The 18,428-nt window shown below is 45.2% G+C and overlaps 1 protein-coding gene across 1 annotated transcript in view; it reads right to left on the bottom strand.

Annotated features, from left to right (window-relative positions):
- LOC140425847 (MAM and LDL-receptor class A domain-containing protein 1-like) overlaps positions 1 to 18,428 on the bottom strand; it is a 659,308-nt gene that overhangs the window by 427,179 nt on the left and 213,701 nt on the right. The window contains exons 15-16 of the mRNA XM_072510232.1: positions 15,675 to 15,779; positions 2,915 to 3,067 (exon numbers count right to left, since the gene is read on the bottom strand). Of these exons, the coding sequence (XP_072366333.1) occupies positions 2,915 to 3,067; positions 15,675 to 15,779 (258 nt within the window). The remainder of the gene's footprint in view (positions 1 to 2,914; positions 3,068 to 15,674; positions 15,780 to 18,428) is intronic.

The following is an 18,428-nucleotide window of genomic DNA, read 5'->3' on the forward strand; positions in this document are numbered from 1 at the left end:
GAGCAGCGCTCCGAAAGGTAGTGATATCGAAACAAACCTGTTGGACTTTAACCTGGTGTTGTAAGACTTCTTACTGTGCTCACCCCAGTCCAATGCTGGCATCTCCACATCAAAAGGCAGTGGAAGAAGAGTCTTTGAATATTTTTAAGAAAGAGCTAGGTAGATTCTTGATTAACAAAAGGATGAAAGGTTATCAGTCAGCAGGATTATGGGGGTTGAAGTTACAAGTAGATCAACCATGATTCTAATTCATATGCATGTCCAAGAGGCAGATAAGTTTATGGCTGGAAGCTTAGGACTTTTATAGTTGAAGACAGGACCACTAAATAGCAGGATGAAGGAAATGGGGGAATCGCAAGAGGCTAGAGTTAGAGGAACATAGAGCTCTCAGAAGATAGTCTGAGGTTTAAGAGATGGGGAGGGTGAAACCATAGAGGGAATGTTAAAGTTGATGGTGGACTTTAACCAATGTAGTCAATAAGTGCAGGGGCTTTGTGCGGATTAGGATACATGAGCAGAGTTTTTAATGAGTTCAAGTTCAGAGAGGATGAAAAATTCAAGTCTGAAAGGATAGCAATGAAATAGTTGAGTTGGAGGTAAAAGGTATGGATGATTGTTTCAGCAGCAGATGAGCTTGGAGACAGGCAATGTGACAGGCATGTAGATAGAATGCTGTTGAAGTATCCCCAGACTGCAATTAAGTAAAAAACGTTGAACTGATGAAAACTTTCCCTTTTACAATATTTGGGTGGAATCTTACAGTTCCAGGGTGCAGGGGGAGGGGAGGGGAGTGTCGATGTTGGCAGGGCTGTAAAATGTGGCAAGCCATTCAAAGGTTGATTGACTTTGGCGGGACTGTAAATTTCTGACAGCGTTAAATTCTGCCCTTCATCTTTCTGAAAAAGCCATCAAGAAAAGCCTTATTGAATGTTAAGGGCGGAACGGTGGCTTCAATGCCACGGCCCCGGGTTCACATCCAGCCTTGTGCCACTGCGGAGTTTGCACATTCTCCCCATGGTTGCGTGGCTTTCCTTCGGGTGCTCCGGTTTCCTTCCACAGTTCAAAGATGTGCAGGTTAGGCAGATTTGCCATGCTAAAATTGCCACTTAGTATCCAGGGATGTGCAGTTTAGGTGGGATTGCGGAGGAGTGGGCCTAGGTAGGGTGCTCTTTCAGAGGGTCAGTGCAGAGTCGATGGGCAGAAAGACGACCTTCTGCATTGTAGGGATTCTATGGAATGAGGTTTTTAAAGATTAAGTTCAGAATTACTTCTGAACAGCTTCACTGTTCTGCAAAGCTAATTTTCCAATTGTGGGATGTCAAAACTTTCCATTATGATAAAAAAAATCACAATTAATTTTTTTTAAGTTTATGAAATTTCAACTTATACTGCATTCCCATATGTATGTCACACTCATCTATTTTGCTCTCTGTACATTTTTAATTACTCGCTGTGTAATAGAAGATTTTCCTCATGTCAACTGCTTTAAATCAGTGTCCTTTGATGCTTGACCAAAGCGCCTGAAGGGAAACTGTTTTTTTTCTATCTGTCCTGTCTCAACCACTCATGATTTTGAGCACCTTGATCAAATCTCCACTCAATCCTTTCTTCTCTAAGGGGAACAACCACAGCTTCTCAAATCTATCCATTTAACTGAAGTCCATGGCACTTGAAACAATTCTAATAATCTCTTCTGCATCCGCTCAAAGCCTTCACATCCTTCCTGAAGGGCAATGCTCAGAACTGGACATGATGGGCGGGGTTTTCCGTGCGACCCACCGCCAGGTGGCCCACCAATGACTGGCGGCGGGATCTTCTGGTCCTGCCATTGTCAACTGGGTTCCCGTTGACTGCGCCCCTCGCTTCCAGGAAACCCACGACAGGGAGTGGGCCTATCAGCGGGGCCATAGGATCCCGTTGGCGTGAACGGTTGAGGCTATAATAGTAGGTGAAATTTTCCAAATTTTAAACTGAAGTGTCTGCTCAGGTGGTGAAAGCTGTGCGTGGCCCGTCAGCAGCAGTGCCAGCTTTGTCGCCAAATGTTTGAACACTTTGAAAAATAAATTCCAGGAGGTGGGTCCTATAACATCATGCTGGGGGCATTACGAGGAGCATTATCGGCAGCAGTGCCAGGATACTACCCGGACATGACCCTCTCACTCATGGTGGCTGTACTTACCTGTGCCCAACCCCGGAATGTTCTGTTTGCCAGCTCCCCATTTTAAAAAACGCGTTGTAAACCCTACCGGTGTGACGTCACACCGCCATGGAGGGCCTTTCCTACATGGGCGGAGGTTACAGCAGGGAAGTCCGCTGATGATATTTACATGTATAAAAAAGTCATTCCCATGATTGCATGGTGGGAATCCTGTTACATCACTGACAAATGACTGGGACAGTCAAGTGGGGAAATCCCACTGACGTAAAAGCCACATTGGTACTCCCCCTCCGCCATTCTTATCTGCTGAAAATGGGAACATCTACCCCCGTGTTTTACACAGATTCAACATAACTTCCTTGCTTTTGTTCTCTGTCTATATTTTGAGATTGAGGATCCATGGCAGCTTGTGGAATTTGAATTCAATCAGCTTGATTAATTGAAAACTAGTCTCAATAATGGTGACAATGACAACTATCATGTTGTAAAAACCCTTTAGTGAAGGAAATCTGTCATCCTTACCTCGTCTGGTGTATATATGACTCCAGACCCACAGCAATGTGGTTGACTCTTAACTGATTTACATATATATCTGATTTACTATAGACCAGGTGCAATTGAAAGGAAATAAAGTAAAAATAATGAGGAAGGTTGTTGAGAAATTACCAAATATTGTCCAGTGAGTAATCTGAGAGCCGATATGATGCAAAGCAAAAAAGCTCTAAAGTGTAAAGGTCTTGCACAATGAATTCTTACCATCAGCTGAATTGGTTGTGTGATCTTGAGCAGGGGCCTGATTCCTGATATTTGAAGGTAAAGCACTGCTTGAGCTCCTGATCCAATCAAAGTTGTCATTAGATGCCTTCTCAAACCAATCGCAACTATTCTCTTCAAAGGTACATGTAGAATCTGCAACACACAAACAGTTCCGGAATGTTTCATTGTTGTGCAATTTATGTAATGTTTCTCATTCCTATGAGGTCTTCATCAACAACGCACCATTTGAATTGTTAAATTAAAAAGAAAAACTGCAACAGATGTGTTCAACACATTCTTCCAGACCTAAATTGCTTTGGGTTGAAATAGCAGCGGCTCTTTTAATTCATCGTTTTTCCTTTCCGAACCATGGTCATGTTTGCTTCCTCTCACATACAAGGAAGAGAGTTATTATGGTTCACAGTCATAGAATCATAGAATTCCTACAGTGCAGAAGGAGGCCATTTGGCCCATCAAATCTGTACCGACCCTCCAAAAGGACACTCTACCCAGGTCTGCTCCCACATCCACCTGCCCTATCCCCATGACCCCATAACCTAACCTACACATCCCTGGACACTAAGGGGTAATTTAGCATGGCCAATCCACCTAACCTGCACATCTTTGGACTTTGTCCCTATTTAGCATTATAGAATTTGTACAGTGCAGAAGGAGGCCATTCGGTCCATCAAGTCTGCATTGGCAGTCTACCTAGTCCTGAAGAGCAGTCAACCTAGTCCCACTCCCCTGCCTTACCCAGTAACCATGCACATTCTTTCTTTTCAGATATCAATCCAATTCCCTTTTGAATACCTTGTTTGAATCTGCCTCCACCACCCTCTCAGGAAGTATGTTCCAGGCACCAACCACATTCTGGGTGAAAATAATCTTTCCTCACATCACTTCTACTCCGATTGTCAATCATTTTGAATCTCCACCTTTTAATTCTTGATGCTCTCTTGAGTGCGAACAGTTTCTCACTATCTACCCTGTCTATACTGTTGCCAAATTAACTAGATATGGCAGTTATTAATGATAATATTGCTTTTCAGAGTCACCAGGTATCAAATGATACCACCACAAGGCTTTACCAGATATCGACCAAAGACCAAGCAACCAGTTAGTCAGTTCAAGTTCAAAGATAGTTTATTTACACACAAGGATTACTTCGACATGCAACATAAAACACTACAAGTTAAACTACACCTAACAAATACAATAACCTATACTTAACTTCAGGGCAACCGGCTCTTTGCAGATGAACAAGGCCTTTGTTCGGATCTTGCGTGGCTGGGGAGAAGAAGTGGCTTTGTTTCTGCTGGGCTCATCTGTCTGGTAGCGATCGTTTGTCTTGAACTTGTCTGTCTGGTCGTAATGCGACACTTGGTTTTAGGCGTAGGCCGGGGCCAAGAGAGGCCGAACACATGGCTGTGTCTCTTTTTATCCCTCTGGGATTTCGCGCTCTTTGGGGCGGTCCTTAGCTTTGGACCCAATAATTCGACAGGCTTCGATCACTGCCTTCGATTTTGGCCAATAAAGGGGCGGGTGCCTTGATGGCTGGGTGTGTCCTGAGTGGTCATTGACCTTGGCTGTTTGGGCTTTCTTCGCAAAGGGAGTGGCGCTAGTTAGTCTGCATCTGTATCGGTTACCTGAGTCCAGTCCTTTTGTTCTGGGGAAATGGGCCATTAGAATGCAAACGAGCGGGGGTTTCAATTGCGTCTAGCTATCTGGGTTGCAAATACACACACAAGCTCTGAGTGTGTCTGAGTCCTGGGTTGGCCATAATTCCCATGGTCCTTTGCAGGTGGACATCTGAGATGGCTACAATACCCCTTAGGATTTGAAGACCTCCATCAAGTCTCATCTTTCACCATCTTTTCTCCAATGCGATTTCGATTTCGGTGTTGGCAATTGGAGAATCCAGCCCTAAGTTCTCCCGCCAAAGTGGAATGACTCCTTGTCTGCCCTGCCACTAGGAGACACCCTCAGATCCCTTAAACACCCTCAGATCCTTTGAACTGAGAGGCTTTCAAAGGGAAAAAAGCTTTTAGTAGGCTGTAATTGACAAGTTAATAGCTGCCAGACAGCCAGGTATCTACAATGTTTATTTTCATCTCCCTTCATGCTTGAATACATCTCAAGTATGCTGCTGTGAAGCTAACAGCCTGCTCCACTGGAGCAGGAAATGATCACTTGGTTCCAAAATTCAGGAATGATTACGTTAGAAAGATAGCAAATAGAAGCAGGAGGAGGCCATTTGGCCCTTCGAGACTGCTCCCCCATTCATTATTTGATCATGGCTGACCATCAAGTTCAATACCCTGAACCCACCTTCCCCCCATATCCCTGATCCCTTTAGCCCCAAGGCTATATCTAATTCCTTCTTGAAATTACACAACATTTTGGCCTCAACTCCTTCCTGTGGTTGTGAATTCCACAGATTCACCACTATCTGAGTGAAGAAATTTCTCCTCACTTCTGTCCTAATCCACAAACTATGAACCCTAGTTCTGGATTTACCCACCATCGGGAACATTCTTTCTGAATCTACCCTGTCTAACCCTGTTGAAATTCTGTACGTTTCTATGAGATCCCCTTTCACTCAACTCCAATGAATATAATCCCAACCGATTTAGTCTCTCCTCATACGACAGCCCCGCCATCCCAGGAATCAGCCTGGTAAACCTTCGCTGCACTCCCTCCACAGCAAGAACATCCTTCCTCAGATGAGGACATCAATACTCCAGGTGTGGCCTCACCAATGCCCTATACAATTGCAGTAGAACACCTCTATTCCAATACTGAAATCCTCTTGCTGTGAAGGCCAACATACCATTTGTCTTCTTTACTGCCTGCTGTTCCTGTATGCTTACTTTCAGCGACTGATGCACAAGGACACCAAGGTTTCGCTGAGTATCCACTCTCTCAGTTTAAACCCATTCAAATAATAATCTGTCTTCCTATTTTTGCCACCAAAGTGGATAACCTCACATTTATTCACATTATACTGCATCTGCCATGCATGTGACTACTCACTCAGCCTGTCAAAATCCCACTGAATGTTAGCCTTTGGCTGCTGTTGAGTAGAGTCAAGAGTTCTGCTCCTTCTGCTCCAGTGAGACCGCATGGTTCGGTTGGAGCGGCAGCTGGATGCACTTAGGAGCATGCTGGTGGCGGAAAGCGTCATAGATAGCAGTTATATAAATGTGGTCACACCCAAGGTGCAGGCAGAGAAATGGGTGACCACCAGAAAGGGCAGGCAGTCAGTGCAGGAATCCCCTGTGGTTGACCCCCTCTCGAACAGGTGTACCCCTTGGAATACTGTCGGGGGGGATAGCCTATCAGGGGAAAACAGCAGCAGTCAGAGCAGTGGCACCACTGGGAGGGGCAAAGCGCAGAAGAGCAATAGTAATAGTGGAAGAGCAATAGTCAGGGGCACATATAGGCGCTTCTGTGGATGTGAAAGAGACTCCAGGATGGTATGTTGCCTCCCTGGTGCCAGGGTCCAGGATGTCTCCGAACGGGTAGAGGGCATCCTGAAGTGGGAGGGCAAACAGGCAGAGGTCGTTGTACATATTGGTACTAACGACATAGGCAGGAAGGGGCGTGAGAACCTGCAGCAGGAGTTCAGGGAGCTAGGCAGAAAGTTAAAAGACACAACCTCTAGGGTTGTAATCTCGGGATTACTCCCTGTGCCACGTGCCAGTGAGGATAGAAATAGGAATAGAGCAGCTAAACACTTGGCTAAACAGCTCGTGTAGGACGTCGGGTTTCCGTTATCTGGACCACTGGGAGCTCTTCGGGGGCAGGTGTAACCTATATAAGAAGGACGGGTTGCATCTAAACTGGAGAGCCATAAATACCCTGGCCGCGAGGTTTGCTAGTGTCACACGGGAGGGTTTAAACTAGTATGGCAGGGGGAGGTAGAAGGTGAGAGCATGGAGGGAGAACTAGGGAATAGGGCCAGTATGGTTCTGAGGCAGAGCAGACAGGATGAAGTTGCTGAACACAGCGGACCTGGTGGCCTGAAGTGCATATGTTTTAATGCAAGAAGTATTACGGGTAAGGCAGATGAACTTTAAGCTTTGAGTAATACTTGGAACTATGATGTTGTTGGCATTACAGAGGCCTGGTTGAGGGAAGGGCAGGATTGGCAGCTAAACGTTCCAGGATTTAGATGTTTCAGGCGGAATAGAGGGGGATGCAAAAGGGGTGGAGGAGTTGCACTACTGGTTCGGGAGAATATCACAGCTGTACTGCGGGAGGACACCTCAGAGGGCAGTGAGGCTATACGGGTAGAGATCAGGAATAAGAAGGGTGCAGTCATAATGTTGGGGGTTTACTACAGGCCTCCCAACAGCCAGCGGGAGATAGAGGAGCAGATAGGTAGACAGATTTTGGAAAAGAGTAAAAACAACAGGGTTGTTGTGATGGGAGACTTTAACTTCCCCAATATTGACTGGGACTCACTTAGTGCCAGGGGCTTAGACAGGGCAGAGTTTGTAAGGAGCATCCAGGAGGGCTTCTTAAAACAATATGTAGACAGTCCAACTGGGGAAGGGGCTGTACTGGACCTGGTATTGGGGAATGAGCCCGGCCAGGTGGTAGAAGTTTCAGTAGGGGAGCATTTCAGGAACAGTGACCACAATTCAGTAAGTTTAAAGTGCTGGTGGACAAGAATAAGAGTGGTCCTAGGGTAAATGTGCTAAATTGGGGGAAGGCTAATAATAACAATATTAGGCGGGAACTGAAGAACCTAGATTGGGGGCGGATGTTTGAGGGTAAATCAACATCTGACATGTGGGAGGCTTTCAAGTGTCAGTTGAAAGGAATTCAGGACCAGCATACAAAGAACAAAGAACAAAGAAATGTACAGCACAGGAACAGGCCCTTCGGCCCTCCAAGCCCGTGCCGACCATGCTGCCCGACTAAACTACAATCTTCTACACTTCCTGGGTCCGTATCCCTCTATTCCCATCCTATTCATGTATTTGTCAAGATGCCCCTTCAATGTCACTATCGTCCCTGCTTCCACCACCTCCTCCGATAGCAAGTTCCAGGCACCCACTACCCTCTGTGTAAAAAACTTGCCTCGTACATCTACTCTAAACCTTGCCCCTCTCACCTTAACAGGTCGCCCCTCAACCTCCGTCGTTCCAGTGAGAACAAATCGAGTTTATTCAACAGCTCCTCATAGCTAATGCCCTCCATACCAGGCAATATTCTGGTAAATCTCTTCTGCACCCTCTCTAAAGCCTCCACATCCTTCTGGTAGTGTGGCGACCAGAATTGAACACTATACTCCAAGTGTGGCCTAACTAAGGTTCTATACAGCTGCAACATGAACTGCATGTTCCTGTGAGGAAGAAGGATAAATACGGCAATTTTCGGGAACCTTGGATAACGGGAGATATTGTAGGCCTCGTCAAAAAGAAAAAGGAGGCATTTGTCAGGGCTAAAAGGCTGGGAACAGACAAAGCCTGTGTGGAATATAAGGAAAGTAGGAAGGAACTTAAGCAAGGTGTCAGGAAGGCTAGAAGGGGTCACGAAAAGTCATTGGCAAATAGGGTTAAGGAAAATCCCAAGGCTTTTTACACGTACATAAAAAGCAAGAGGGTAGCCAGGGAAAGGGTTGGCCCACTGAAGGATAGGCACGGGAATCTATGTGTGGAGCCAGAGGAAATGGGCGAGGTACTAAATGAATACTTTGCATCAGTATTCACCAAAGAGAAGGAATTGGTAGATGTTGAGTCTGGAGAAGGGTGTGTAGATAGCCTGGGTCACATTGAGATCCAAAAAGACGCGGTGTTGGGCGTCTTGAAAAATATTAAGGTAGATAAGTCCTCAGGGCCTGATGGGATCTACCCCAGAATAGTGAAGGAGGCTAGAGAGGAAATTGCTGAGGCCATTACAGAAATCTTTGGATCCTCACTGTCTTCAGGTGATGTCCCGGAGGACTGGAGAATAGCCAATGTTGTTCCTCTGTTTAAGAAGGGTACCAAGGTAACCCAGGGAACTACAGGCTGGTGAGCCTTACGTCAGTGGTAGGGAAATTACTGGAGAGAATTCTTCAAGACAGGATCATTTGGAAGCAAATGGACGTATTAGTGAGAGGCAGCATGGTTTTGTGAAGGGGAGGTTGTGTCTCACTAAATTGATAGAGTTTTTCGAAGAGGTCACAAAGATGATTGATGCAGGTAGGGCAGTGGATGTTGTCTATATGGACTTCAGTAAGGTCTTTGACAAGGTCCCTCATGGTAGACTAGTACAAAAGGTGAAGTCACACTGGATCAGGGGTGAGCTGGCAAGGTGGATACAGAACTGGCTAGGTCATAGAAGGCAGAGAGTAGCAATGGAAGGATGCTTTTCTAATTGGAGGGCTGTGACTAGTGGTGTTCCGCAGGGATCAGTGCTGGGACCTTTGCTGTTTGTGGTATATATAAATGATTTGGAGGAAAATGTAACTGGTCTGATTAGTAAGTTTGCAGACGACACAAAGGTTGGTGGTGGAATTGCAGATAGCGATGAGGACTGTCAGAGGACACAGCAGGATTTAGATTGTTTGGAGACTTGGGCGGAGAGATGGCAGATGGAGTTTAATCCGGACAAATGTGAGGTAATGCATTTTGGAAGGTCTAATGCAGGTAGGGAATATACAGTGAATGGTAGAACCCTCAAGAGTATTGAAAGTCAGAGAGATCTAGGTGTACAGGTCCACAGGTCATTGAAAGGGGCAACACAGGTGGAGAAGGTAGTCAAGAAGGCATATGGCATGCTTGCCTTCATTGGCCGGGGCATTGAGTATAAGAATTGGCAAGTCATGTTGCAGCTGTGTAGAACCTTAGTTAGGCAACACTTGGAGTATAGTGTTCAATTCTGGTCGCCACACTACCAGAAGGATGTGGAGGCTTTAGAGAGGGTGCAGAAGAGATTTACCAGGATGTTGCCTGGTATGGAGGACATTAGCTGCGAGGAGCGGTTGAATAAACCCTGTTTGTTCTCACTGGAACGACGGAGGTTGAGGGTCGACCTGATAGAGGTCTACAAAATTATGAGGGGCATAGACAGAGTGGATAGTCACAGGCTTTTCCCCAGGGTAGAGTGGTCAATTACTAGGGGGCATAGGTTTAAGGTGCGAGGGGCAAGGTTTAGTGGAGATGTACGAGGCAAGATTTTTACACAGAGAGTAGTGGGCCTCGAACTCACTACCGGAGGGAGTGGTGGAAGCAGGGATGATAGTGACATTTAAGGGGCATCTTGACAAATACATGAATAGGATGGGAACAGAGGGATACGGTCTCAGGAAGTGTAGAAGATTGTAGTTTAGTCGGGCAGCATGGTCGGCACGGGCTTGGAGGGCCGAAGGGCCTGTTCCTGTGCTGTACTTTTCTTTGTTCTTTGTTCTTTTCCCAATCACCTTTATTTTTCTTTGAACACACTCAGCACCAAATTCTATCATCACATCACATGCCTCCAAGGTCACCTGCAGCCTCTTTACACATCAGATTACGTATATTGGAATGTTTCTTAACCCATTCCTTAACACTAAAGCATCTCTGCACCCTCCTCACAGCTCATCCTCCCACCCAACTTTGTATCATCTACAGATCTGGAGATAATACAGTTAGTTCCCTTGTCCAAGTCATTAATATAATGTGAACAGTTAGGGTTCGAGCACAGATCCTTACGGTACCCCACTAGTCACTGCCTGCCAATCAAAAAAAGACTTATTTATTCCAATTTTTTGCTTCCTGTCTGCTAACTAGCTTTCTATCCATCTGAAGACACTACGTATAATCTCAAGCGCTTTAACTTTACACATTAATCTGTGCGACCTTGTCGAAAACCTTCTGAAAGTCTAAATAAACCACATCAACCGTGTCCCCCTGGTGAACTCTGCTGGTTACATCTTCAAAGAATTCTAGTAGATTTGTCATGATTGATTTTCCTTTCGTAAATCCATGCTAACTTTGTCTGATTACACCACTGTTTCCCAAATGCTGTGCTCTGAAATACTTGACAATGGACTCCAGCAACTTCCCCACTACCGACATTAGGCTCACTGGTCTATAGTTCCCTGTTTTCTCTCTACCTCTCTTTTTGAATAGCAGGGTTACATTCACCACCTTCCAATCTGGAACCATTCCAGAGTCCAAAGAATTTTGGAAAATGACCACTAGTAAATCTACTATTTCTAGGGCCACTTCCTTCAGTACTCTGGGATAAAGATTATCAGCCCCGGAGATTTGTCCGCTTTGCAGCCATGTAAAATAGCCACCTGCAAAGGACCATGGGAATTGTGGTCAATTTGGGGCAAAGACAGGTACACAGCCTCTGTGTATTGTGCAAAGAAACCAGACTTGACTGAAACTTGTATCCATTAAGAGTCGATCACCATTTCCCCCAGGCCGACAGAGTTTGAATCAAGGAGTTACAACAGTAGCAGACTAACCAACGCCACCCCCCTTATTTGGAAAGGCCTACGTGTCTGGGACAATGATAGCTGGGACCTGTGCAGCTATCGAGGTATCCGCCCCCTGATTGGCTGAGATCGATGAGGTTAATTGAAAACCCTATCTATCCAATGGACCTGGAGTAAGGACCGTCCAAAAGGGTGCAAAAGAGACGAAGGATAAAAAGTCTTGCGCACTAGAGATCAATCTCTTTTGGGACCGGCCTGTGTGTGACCAACTGCAGCAGAACAACCAAGTTCAAGGACCCGTGATCATTCCTGAAGGACGAGCCCAGCTGAGACGAACCCAACAACTTCCAACTGACCACATGGACCCGGATAAAGGCCTTATCTCGCACAGTGCCGGTCACTCGAAGTTAAGCAAAGGTCATCTTAGTCGTTAGGTGTAGCTTAGTACAGAGCCGCGTGTATTATTGCATGGAGATACAAGTCTTGTGTTATTAATAAACTGTGTTTTTGAGCTAACTTACTGGTTGTGTGACTATTTGGTCAATATAAGAAACAGCTTGTGGTTCACATAAAGGGTAAGAAAAGGTAACAGCCTTCAATCCCATTAATTTCCACAAAACCATTTCTTCACTAATACTAATTTCCTTCAGCTCCTCACTAAAACTTAAGCTTCTCAGAACTTCCGATACATTATTCACATATTTTTTTGTGAAGACAGAAGCAAAGTATGAATTTAGTTCCTTAGCCATTTCTTTGTTAGGAGTCATAAAAGGAGAAATATGTTAATTAATCAAGTTTTTTGTGATTAACATACCAGTTAACACATTTTACAACTTTTCAATATAATTTATCTTTGTATATATATCAAGCGGGGATTTTATTTCTATACGTGTGATCTATCACTACGTTTTGGTTAGAACATTGATTGCACCTAAAACCATCAAGTGTGCAGGTATTGGAGTGAACATTGCATATGCCTGTCCATGTGGCACATAATCCACATGAAATTAGTGCAGCAGGTATAGCTGGGGTCTGGCAGCTCATTGTCATGTAGCTCGTTGTGCAGCCACTTTACTGAGCTGCTTCATGGGCTGCAAGCCTGTTCACAAGGCCATGCAATTGGGCTTCTCTGATATCACTTAAAAGCAGCTCTTAATGGTGAGGTGCATTGTCACTGCCAAAAACTACTTAGCCAGGGCTCTGCAAGAGTAACTCAGTTAGCCCCACTTTTCCCACCATTGTCCTGCCCTTTTTTTTGTTTAGATCATTCAATTCCCTTTTGAATGCCATCATTGACTTGACACGCACAACACTCTCAGGCAGTGCACTCCGGATCATAACCACTTGCTGCTTGTGGTTAAAAATGTTTTCCTCAAGCCACCTTTGATTCTTTTGTCTTTTGCCTTAAATCAGTGTCTTCTGGTTCTCGATCATTCCACTAATGGGGAAAGATTGTCCCTATCTACTCTGTCCAGAACATTCATGATTTTGAACACCGTTATCATAGAATTACAGAATCATAGAATGCCAACAGTGCAGAAGGAGGCCAAGCAGCCCATCGAGTCTGCACCGGCCCTTGGAAAGAGCACCCGACTTAAGCCAACATCTCCACTCTATCCCCGTAACCCAGTAACGCTACCTAAAACTCTTTGGACACTAAGGGGCAATTTAGCGTAGCCAATCCACCTAACCTGCGCATCTTTTGACTGGGGGAGGAAACCGGAGCACCCGGATGAAACTCATGCAGACACAGGGAGAATGTGCAAACTCCACACAGACAATCACCCAAGGCCAGAATTGAACCCGGGTCCCTGGCGCTGTGAGGAAGCAGTGCTAACCACTGTGCCACGTGCCGCCCTTTAACTATCAGCCTTCTCTTCTTTAAGGAGAACAATTCCCCCATCCCTATTCAATCAATTTAAAAAATATATATTTCAAGGAATTTGGACTTCAAAGGCATTTGTTACCCAGATCTAATTACGCATCAGAAGGAGGTGGTGAGCTGCTTTCTTGAACCATTGCAGTCCATGAAGTGTAGGTACACCCACAGTGCAGTTAGAAGGTGTGTTTCAGGACTTTTATCCAGTAGCAATGAAGGAACGGCGATTTAGTTCAAATTCAAGATGGTGAGTGGCTTTGAGGCAACTTGCAGGTGGTGGTGTTTCTATGAGTCTACCACCCTTGTCCTTCTCGCTCATAGAGGCCACAGGTTTGTAAATTTCTGTTGAAGGAGCCTCGCTGAGTTTCTGAAGTGCATCTTGTAGACGATACACTGTTGCCACTGAACGTCAATAATGGAACGAGTGAATGTATAACGGGATGGACGGAGTCTCAGTAAAGGAAGTTGTTTTATCCAGGATGGTGTTGATCTTTTTGAGTGATGTTGGAGCTGCATTGATCCAAGCAATTGTAGAGTGTTCCATCACACTCCTGAGTCATGCCTTGTAGATTGTGCACAGGATTTGGGGAGTTAGAAGGTGAATTAGTTCTACAGAATTCTCATCCTCTTACGTGTTCTTATAACCACCGTATTCAAATGGTTGATCCAATGCAATGGTAACCTCCGCAATGCCCCCCCCCCCCAGGATGTTGGTAGTGTGGGATTCACTGATGCTAAGACCTTGGAATGCCAATGATCATTAGATTTGCTCTTGTTGGAGATGGTCATTGCCTAGAACTTGTGTGACACAAATTTCACTTGCCACTTCACAGCCCTAGTCTGAATGTTGTTCAGATCCTACTGCATATAGACACATGCTGGTTCAGTACTTGAGGAATCATGAATAATGCTGAACATTGTGCAATTGTCACCTAAAATCCCCTTTTCTGACCTTATGATGGGAGGAAGGTCAGCTGAAGATGGTTGGCCTTAGGACACTACCCTGAGGTACTCCTGCAAATAAGTTCTGGGTCTAAAATAACTGGCCTTCAACAACCATAACCATCTTCCTTTGTGCCAGGTATGCCTCCAACCAATGGATGGAACATTTTCTCTTTGATCCCTATTGATGTCTGTTTGCTAGAGCTCCTTGATGCCATACTTGATTAAATGCTGCCTTGATGTCAAAGGCAGTCACTCTCACCTCACATCTGGAATTCAGCTCTTTTGTCCATGTTTGGACCCAGACTGTACTGAGGTCCTGAGCTGAGTGACCCTTGCGGAACACAAACTGAGCGTCAGTGAGCAGATTATTATTGTTGAAGTGCCACTTGGTAGCACTATTGATGATCCATTCCATCACTTTATATCACTGGTCGATGTCAGTGTTGTAGCTGTACTGTAACTGTTTGGCTAGGGCTGTGGTTATTTCTGGAGCACAAGCATTATTGCCAGGATGTTGCCAAGGCCCATATCCTTTGCAGAATCCAGAATCTTCAGCCAATTCTTGATATCACGTGGAATGATTTAAATACCTAAAGGCTGCTAGATTTCACCTCATTGGTAATTAATAAAGCTTAAATTATCAAATTGTAATACACTGGATCTTAGAAAAAACTGACTCCATCAGAGCAAAAGAGAGACATAGAGAGAGAAAAGGAGCCATGAGAGTTGAAGTCTTGAAGCTGTAAGGGATTTGTATTTATGTTAGAATTAAGTTGACTAAGATAAAATTGCGAACATTGTAAGTCAAGAGGCCAAGTTTAAGAAACCAGGATGAGAAGACCCCAAAAGCCCAGGATCCATAGAAAGACAGACACACATGCTCTGAACTTGTGTATTATGCCTTCAACTTGTGGAATACTAATTATTACTCTTTGTTGTTCAATATACCATGCTAGTTTGCACTCTAAATTAGTTGTTGTTCTTTTTTCAATAAGGTAATTCCTCAAGAAGAATTTTCTTACTCTGGGATTTAGTATAGAGTCCAAATCCATACGGTTTGTGGAGACCACTGCATGGTAGGGGGAAAAGGGATGATCATTCTCCAAGGGCAAGTCAAGGGATAAAAAGGACAGTTTTTTGAGTGTTTCGAACTTGAGTTGGGTACCTGATCACCAGCCTTCTCTAAGGGCCCAGACAAGCAAAGCAGGTAGGTAAAGGTAAAGTCACCATAGTCCTGGATGACCATTGGCTGTTTTCCCCTTTGATGGGGGAGCTGACTGGCAGTGATTTTAACCTGAGGTTCACCACACTTCAGGCAAGGGACAAGGGTGAGAAAGCGGGACCTTCAGGAGTGTAATAACCCCACAGGGCCCATGGAGATACCCTGGAGCTCATAAGAACCCAGTACAAAGACTGGCCTGGACAGGGACCGCATGTTGGTTGTCCAATGGGACTGTACTGTGTAAATAGTTTGTTGCCATAGGAAGATCTTTTGTGATTTAACCAGCATTTACCATACTGTTCAGCTTCCTGGATCTTAAACAATTTTACTTCGACATATGAGTCTTTCATAGAGGTAGACTTCTCTAAGATGTCTAAGTCTGCATGGATAACAGGAACTATAGTGGTTGAAATAGGAAGAGTGATAGAAGATATGTTAAGGAATGATTTGCAGGAGGAATAGTCCTGAATGAGTTGCAGGATGTAAAGCAATTATTTAAACAGTGTTATAAGGAAATCACGGATCTCAGACAGGCATTAGATGATGCACAGAGGGAACTCCGGGAGTCGATTAAGTGGTCTCACAGGGAGACAGATCATAGCCCATGTAAAGTAGAGACCGTGAAAAATTCCAGATGAGCAAGCACACGGGAGTAATGACTGTAAGAAAAACTCAAATTCATTTTACCTCAAGGATTTCCCGCACCCGGCCCATGACTTGGGTTGGGGTATTTATGTCCCAAAGGCCCTGGCTTAATGAGGTGGCTCCGCCCCCTTATCTAGGGTGGTCATATTCAGGTGAGGCCACAGAGACTCTGAGGTTACAGATCCATGGCCTCATGAAGGGTTCTAACACTCCTCCCCACCAAGTCTGATACGTCTTCCATCTCGACGGCAAGAGGGGGAAGTGGAGATCCTTCGCCCACTTTGCTCAGGGCTGTCTCTCGAATGCCCACTGTTCTGGGACCGGAGGGCTGTAATGAACCGGAGAGTAACGTTTGCAGACTGAACGTCTGGGTGGTTCCATTGCGTTTAGCCTGCCGGTCATACTGAATCCATTTCAACTACTGTTGGCAAAGTCTCCATGTCTGATTCCGGGACTGATGAGTCGACCTCCAGCATCTCCGAATCGAGGAGCTCATCCGCCTCACTGGGTATCACAGGTGGCTGCTCCGGAGGAAGAGGCACCACTGGTCGTGTGGGCTTTGGACCTGTAAGGCTTGGCTGCAGAGGTGATCAATGAGCCTGTTCGATACTTTACCTTGCACTCATATGGAGTATGAGACCAGTCCTGATCACTTTACCAATGTCCCTGGGATTCACGGCACCCTGTTGATGAAATTTCAGATGTAGAATGCATCACCCCCCATAAATACCCTGATGGGTCCAGATCAGCGTGTTTCAGTGTGTTCCTGCAGGTCGTGGACCTTTGCCCGATGTCTGGTAGGACGACGCTCAACCTCGTGCGCAGCCGATGGCCCATTAACAATTCCGAGAGTGCCATTCTGATGGTGGCTGTGGTGTGGTCCTGTAGTAGAAAAGGAAACGGGCGAAGTGGGTCTGCGGGGAACCGGACGTCTGTTTTTGCATGCCGAGCTTAAATGTCCCTCCTGCCCGTTCGGCCAAACTGTTGGATGACGGGTGGTAAGGTGCAGTCCACTCATGAAAGCGGTGCCGTTGTCCAATACCAATACTTAGGGAATCCCGTGAACACTAACGCTTTGTCTGAGCCGTTCAGTAGTGGCCCATGATGTCTTCGTGGTCATTCGGTGGACATCCATGCACTTCGAATGGGCATTCATAATAATTAGATACATGGCTCCTTGAAAGGGTTCCGTGAAATCCATGTGGAGGCGGGACCATGGTCAACCTGGCTATCCCATCCTCATCGCCAGTGTAAAGTTACAGGCGAGCGACCACACGGGAGCGATGACTAAGAGAATTTCAAATTTATTTAATCTATCATGTTACACCTCCTACTCCCAAAGGGCCTCCCGCGCCCAGCCACACTTGGGCCGGAGTATTTATATCCCAGAGGCCCCTGACTAAAGGAGTTGTCTCCGCCCCCTTGTCTAGGGAGATCGTACTCGGGTGAGGCCGCAGGGACTCTGAGGTTACAGACCCCGCGATCTCCAGTCGGGTTATAACAGAGTGAAAAGCTGAAATATTTTCAGCTGTGACTACCTGGTCCCAGGGTTCAGATGGTAAGACAAGCAATTTGGAAGACAAGAAAGAGGGTGAGGATAGTATCGAGACAGTTCTGTTCCTTAGGCGTAGTACAGATGCAGCATGAGATGAATCCTCATAGTTGAATAGTGGAGTACAGGATGATTTCAAACAATTTGACACCTATTGCCTTTCAGGCTTATGTTCAGGAGCTCGGGACTATTAGGTCAGGGACTTGTTGTCTAATGGCATTATATACTCCGCTTCAGTATTTCAGGCTGGGACACACAGAGTTAGAGGAAGACGATTGTAAGAAACTTCATCCTTGCAGCTTGCAATTCATTATTTAAGATGGGCCTTCATCCTGATATAAATGAAAGAACAGCAAATAAAGTAGTAGATGCAGTTCTTAGAGGATTAAGTGTCGTGAAAATGGATACTAATGAAAAGATTAAGTTTTGTAATTAGGGGCCAGAGGAGTGACTAGAAGAATTTGCCTGAAAGTTATATGGGCTCTACATCTTATCGCAGAGCCATCCTCCTCCCGCAACAACAACAGGATTTGACCAATGCCCTTTTAAGTGCATTTTTCTTTTGCAGATGTGGTCAGAGTATGAGCAGCATTAGGTTACATCATTAATCGTGCAATTCTGTGGGTTATAATTAAAGAAGCAATGCATATAAAGCCCTTGATCCTTAAAGTAAAAGGATCTCATTAAATTTGTGTACACGTTAATGGAAAAAGGGAAACTGGGAAGTGATGTGTTAAAGCAATATCAGGCTATTGATAATAACCGAGGCAGCATTTGGATAGGTACAAGAACAAGTGAACTAGTTGAAATTTCTGATGTTCTTTCAGACTTTGCAATCAAAGAGGCTTC

The sequence above is a fragment of the Scyliorhinus torazame genome, chromosome 6 (assembly GCF_047496885.1).
Source record: "Scyliorhinus torazame isolate Kashiwa2021f chromosome 6, sScyTor2.1, whole genome shotgun sequence".
NCBI lineage: Eukaryota > Metazoa > Chordata > Chondrichthyes > Carcharhiniformes > Scyliorhinidae > Scyliorhinus > Scyliorhinus torazame.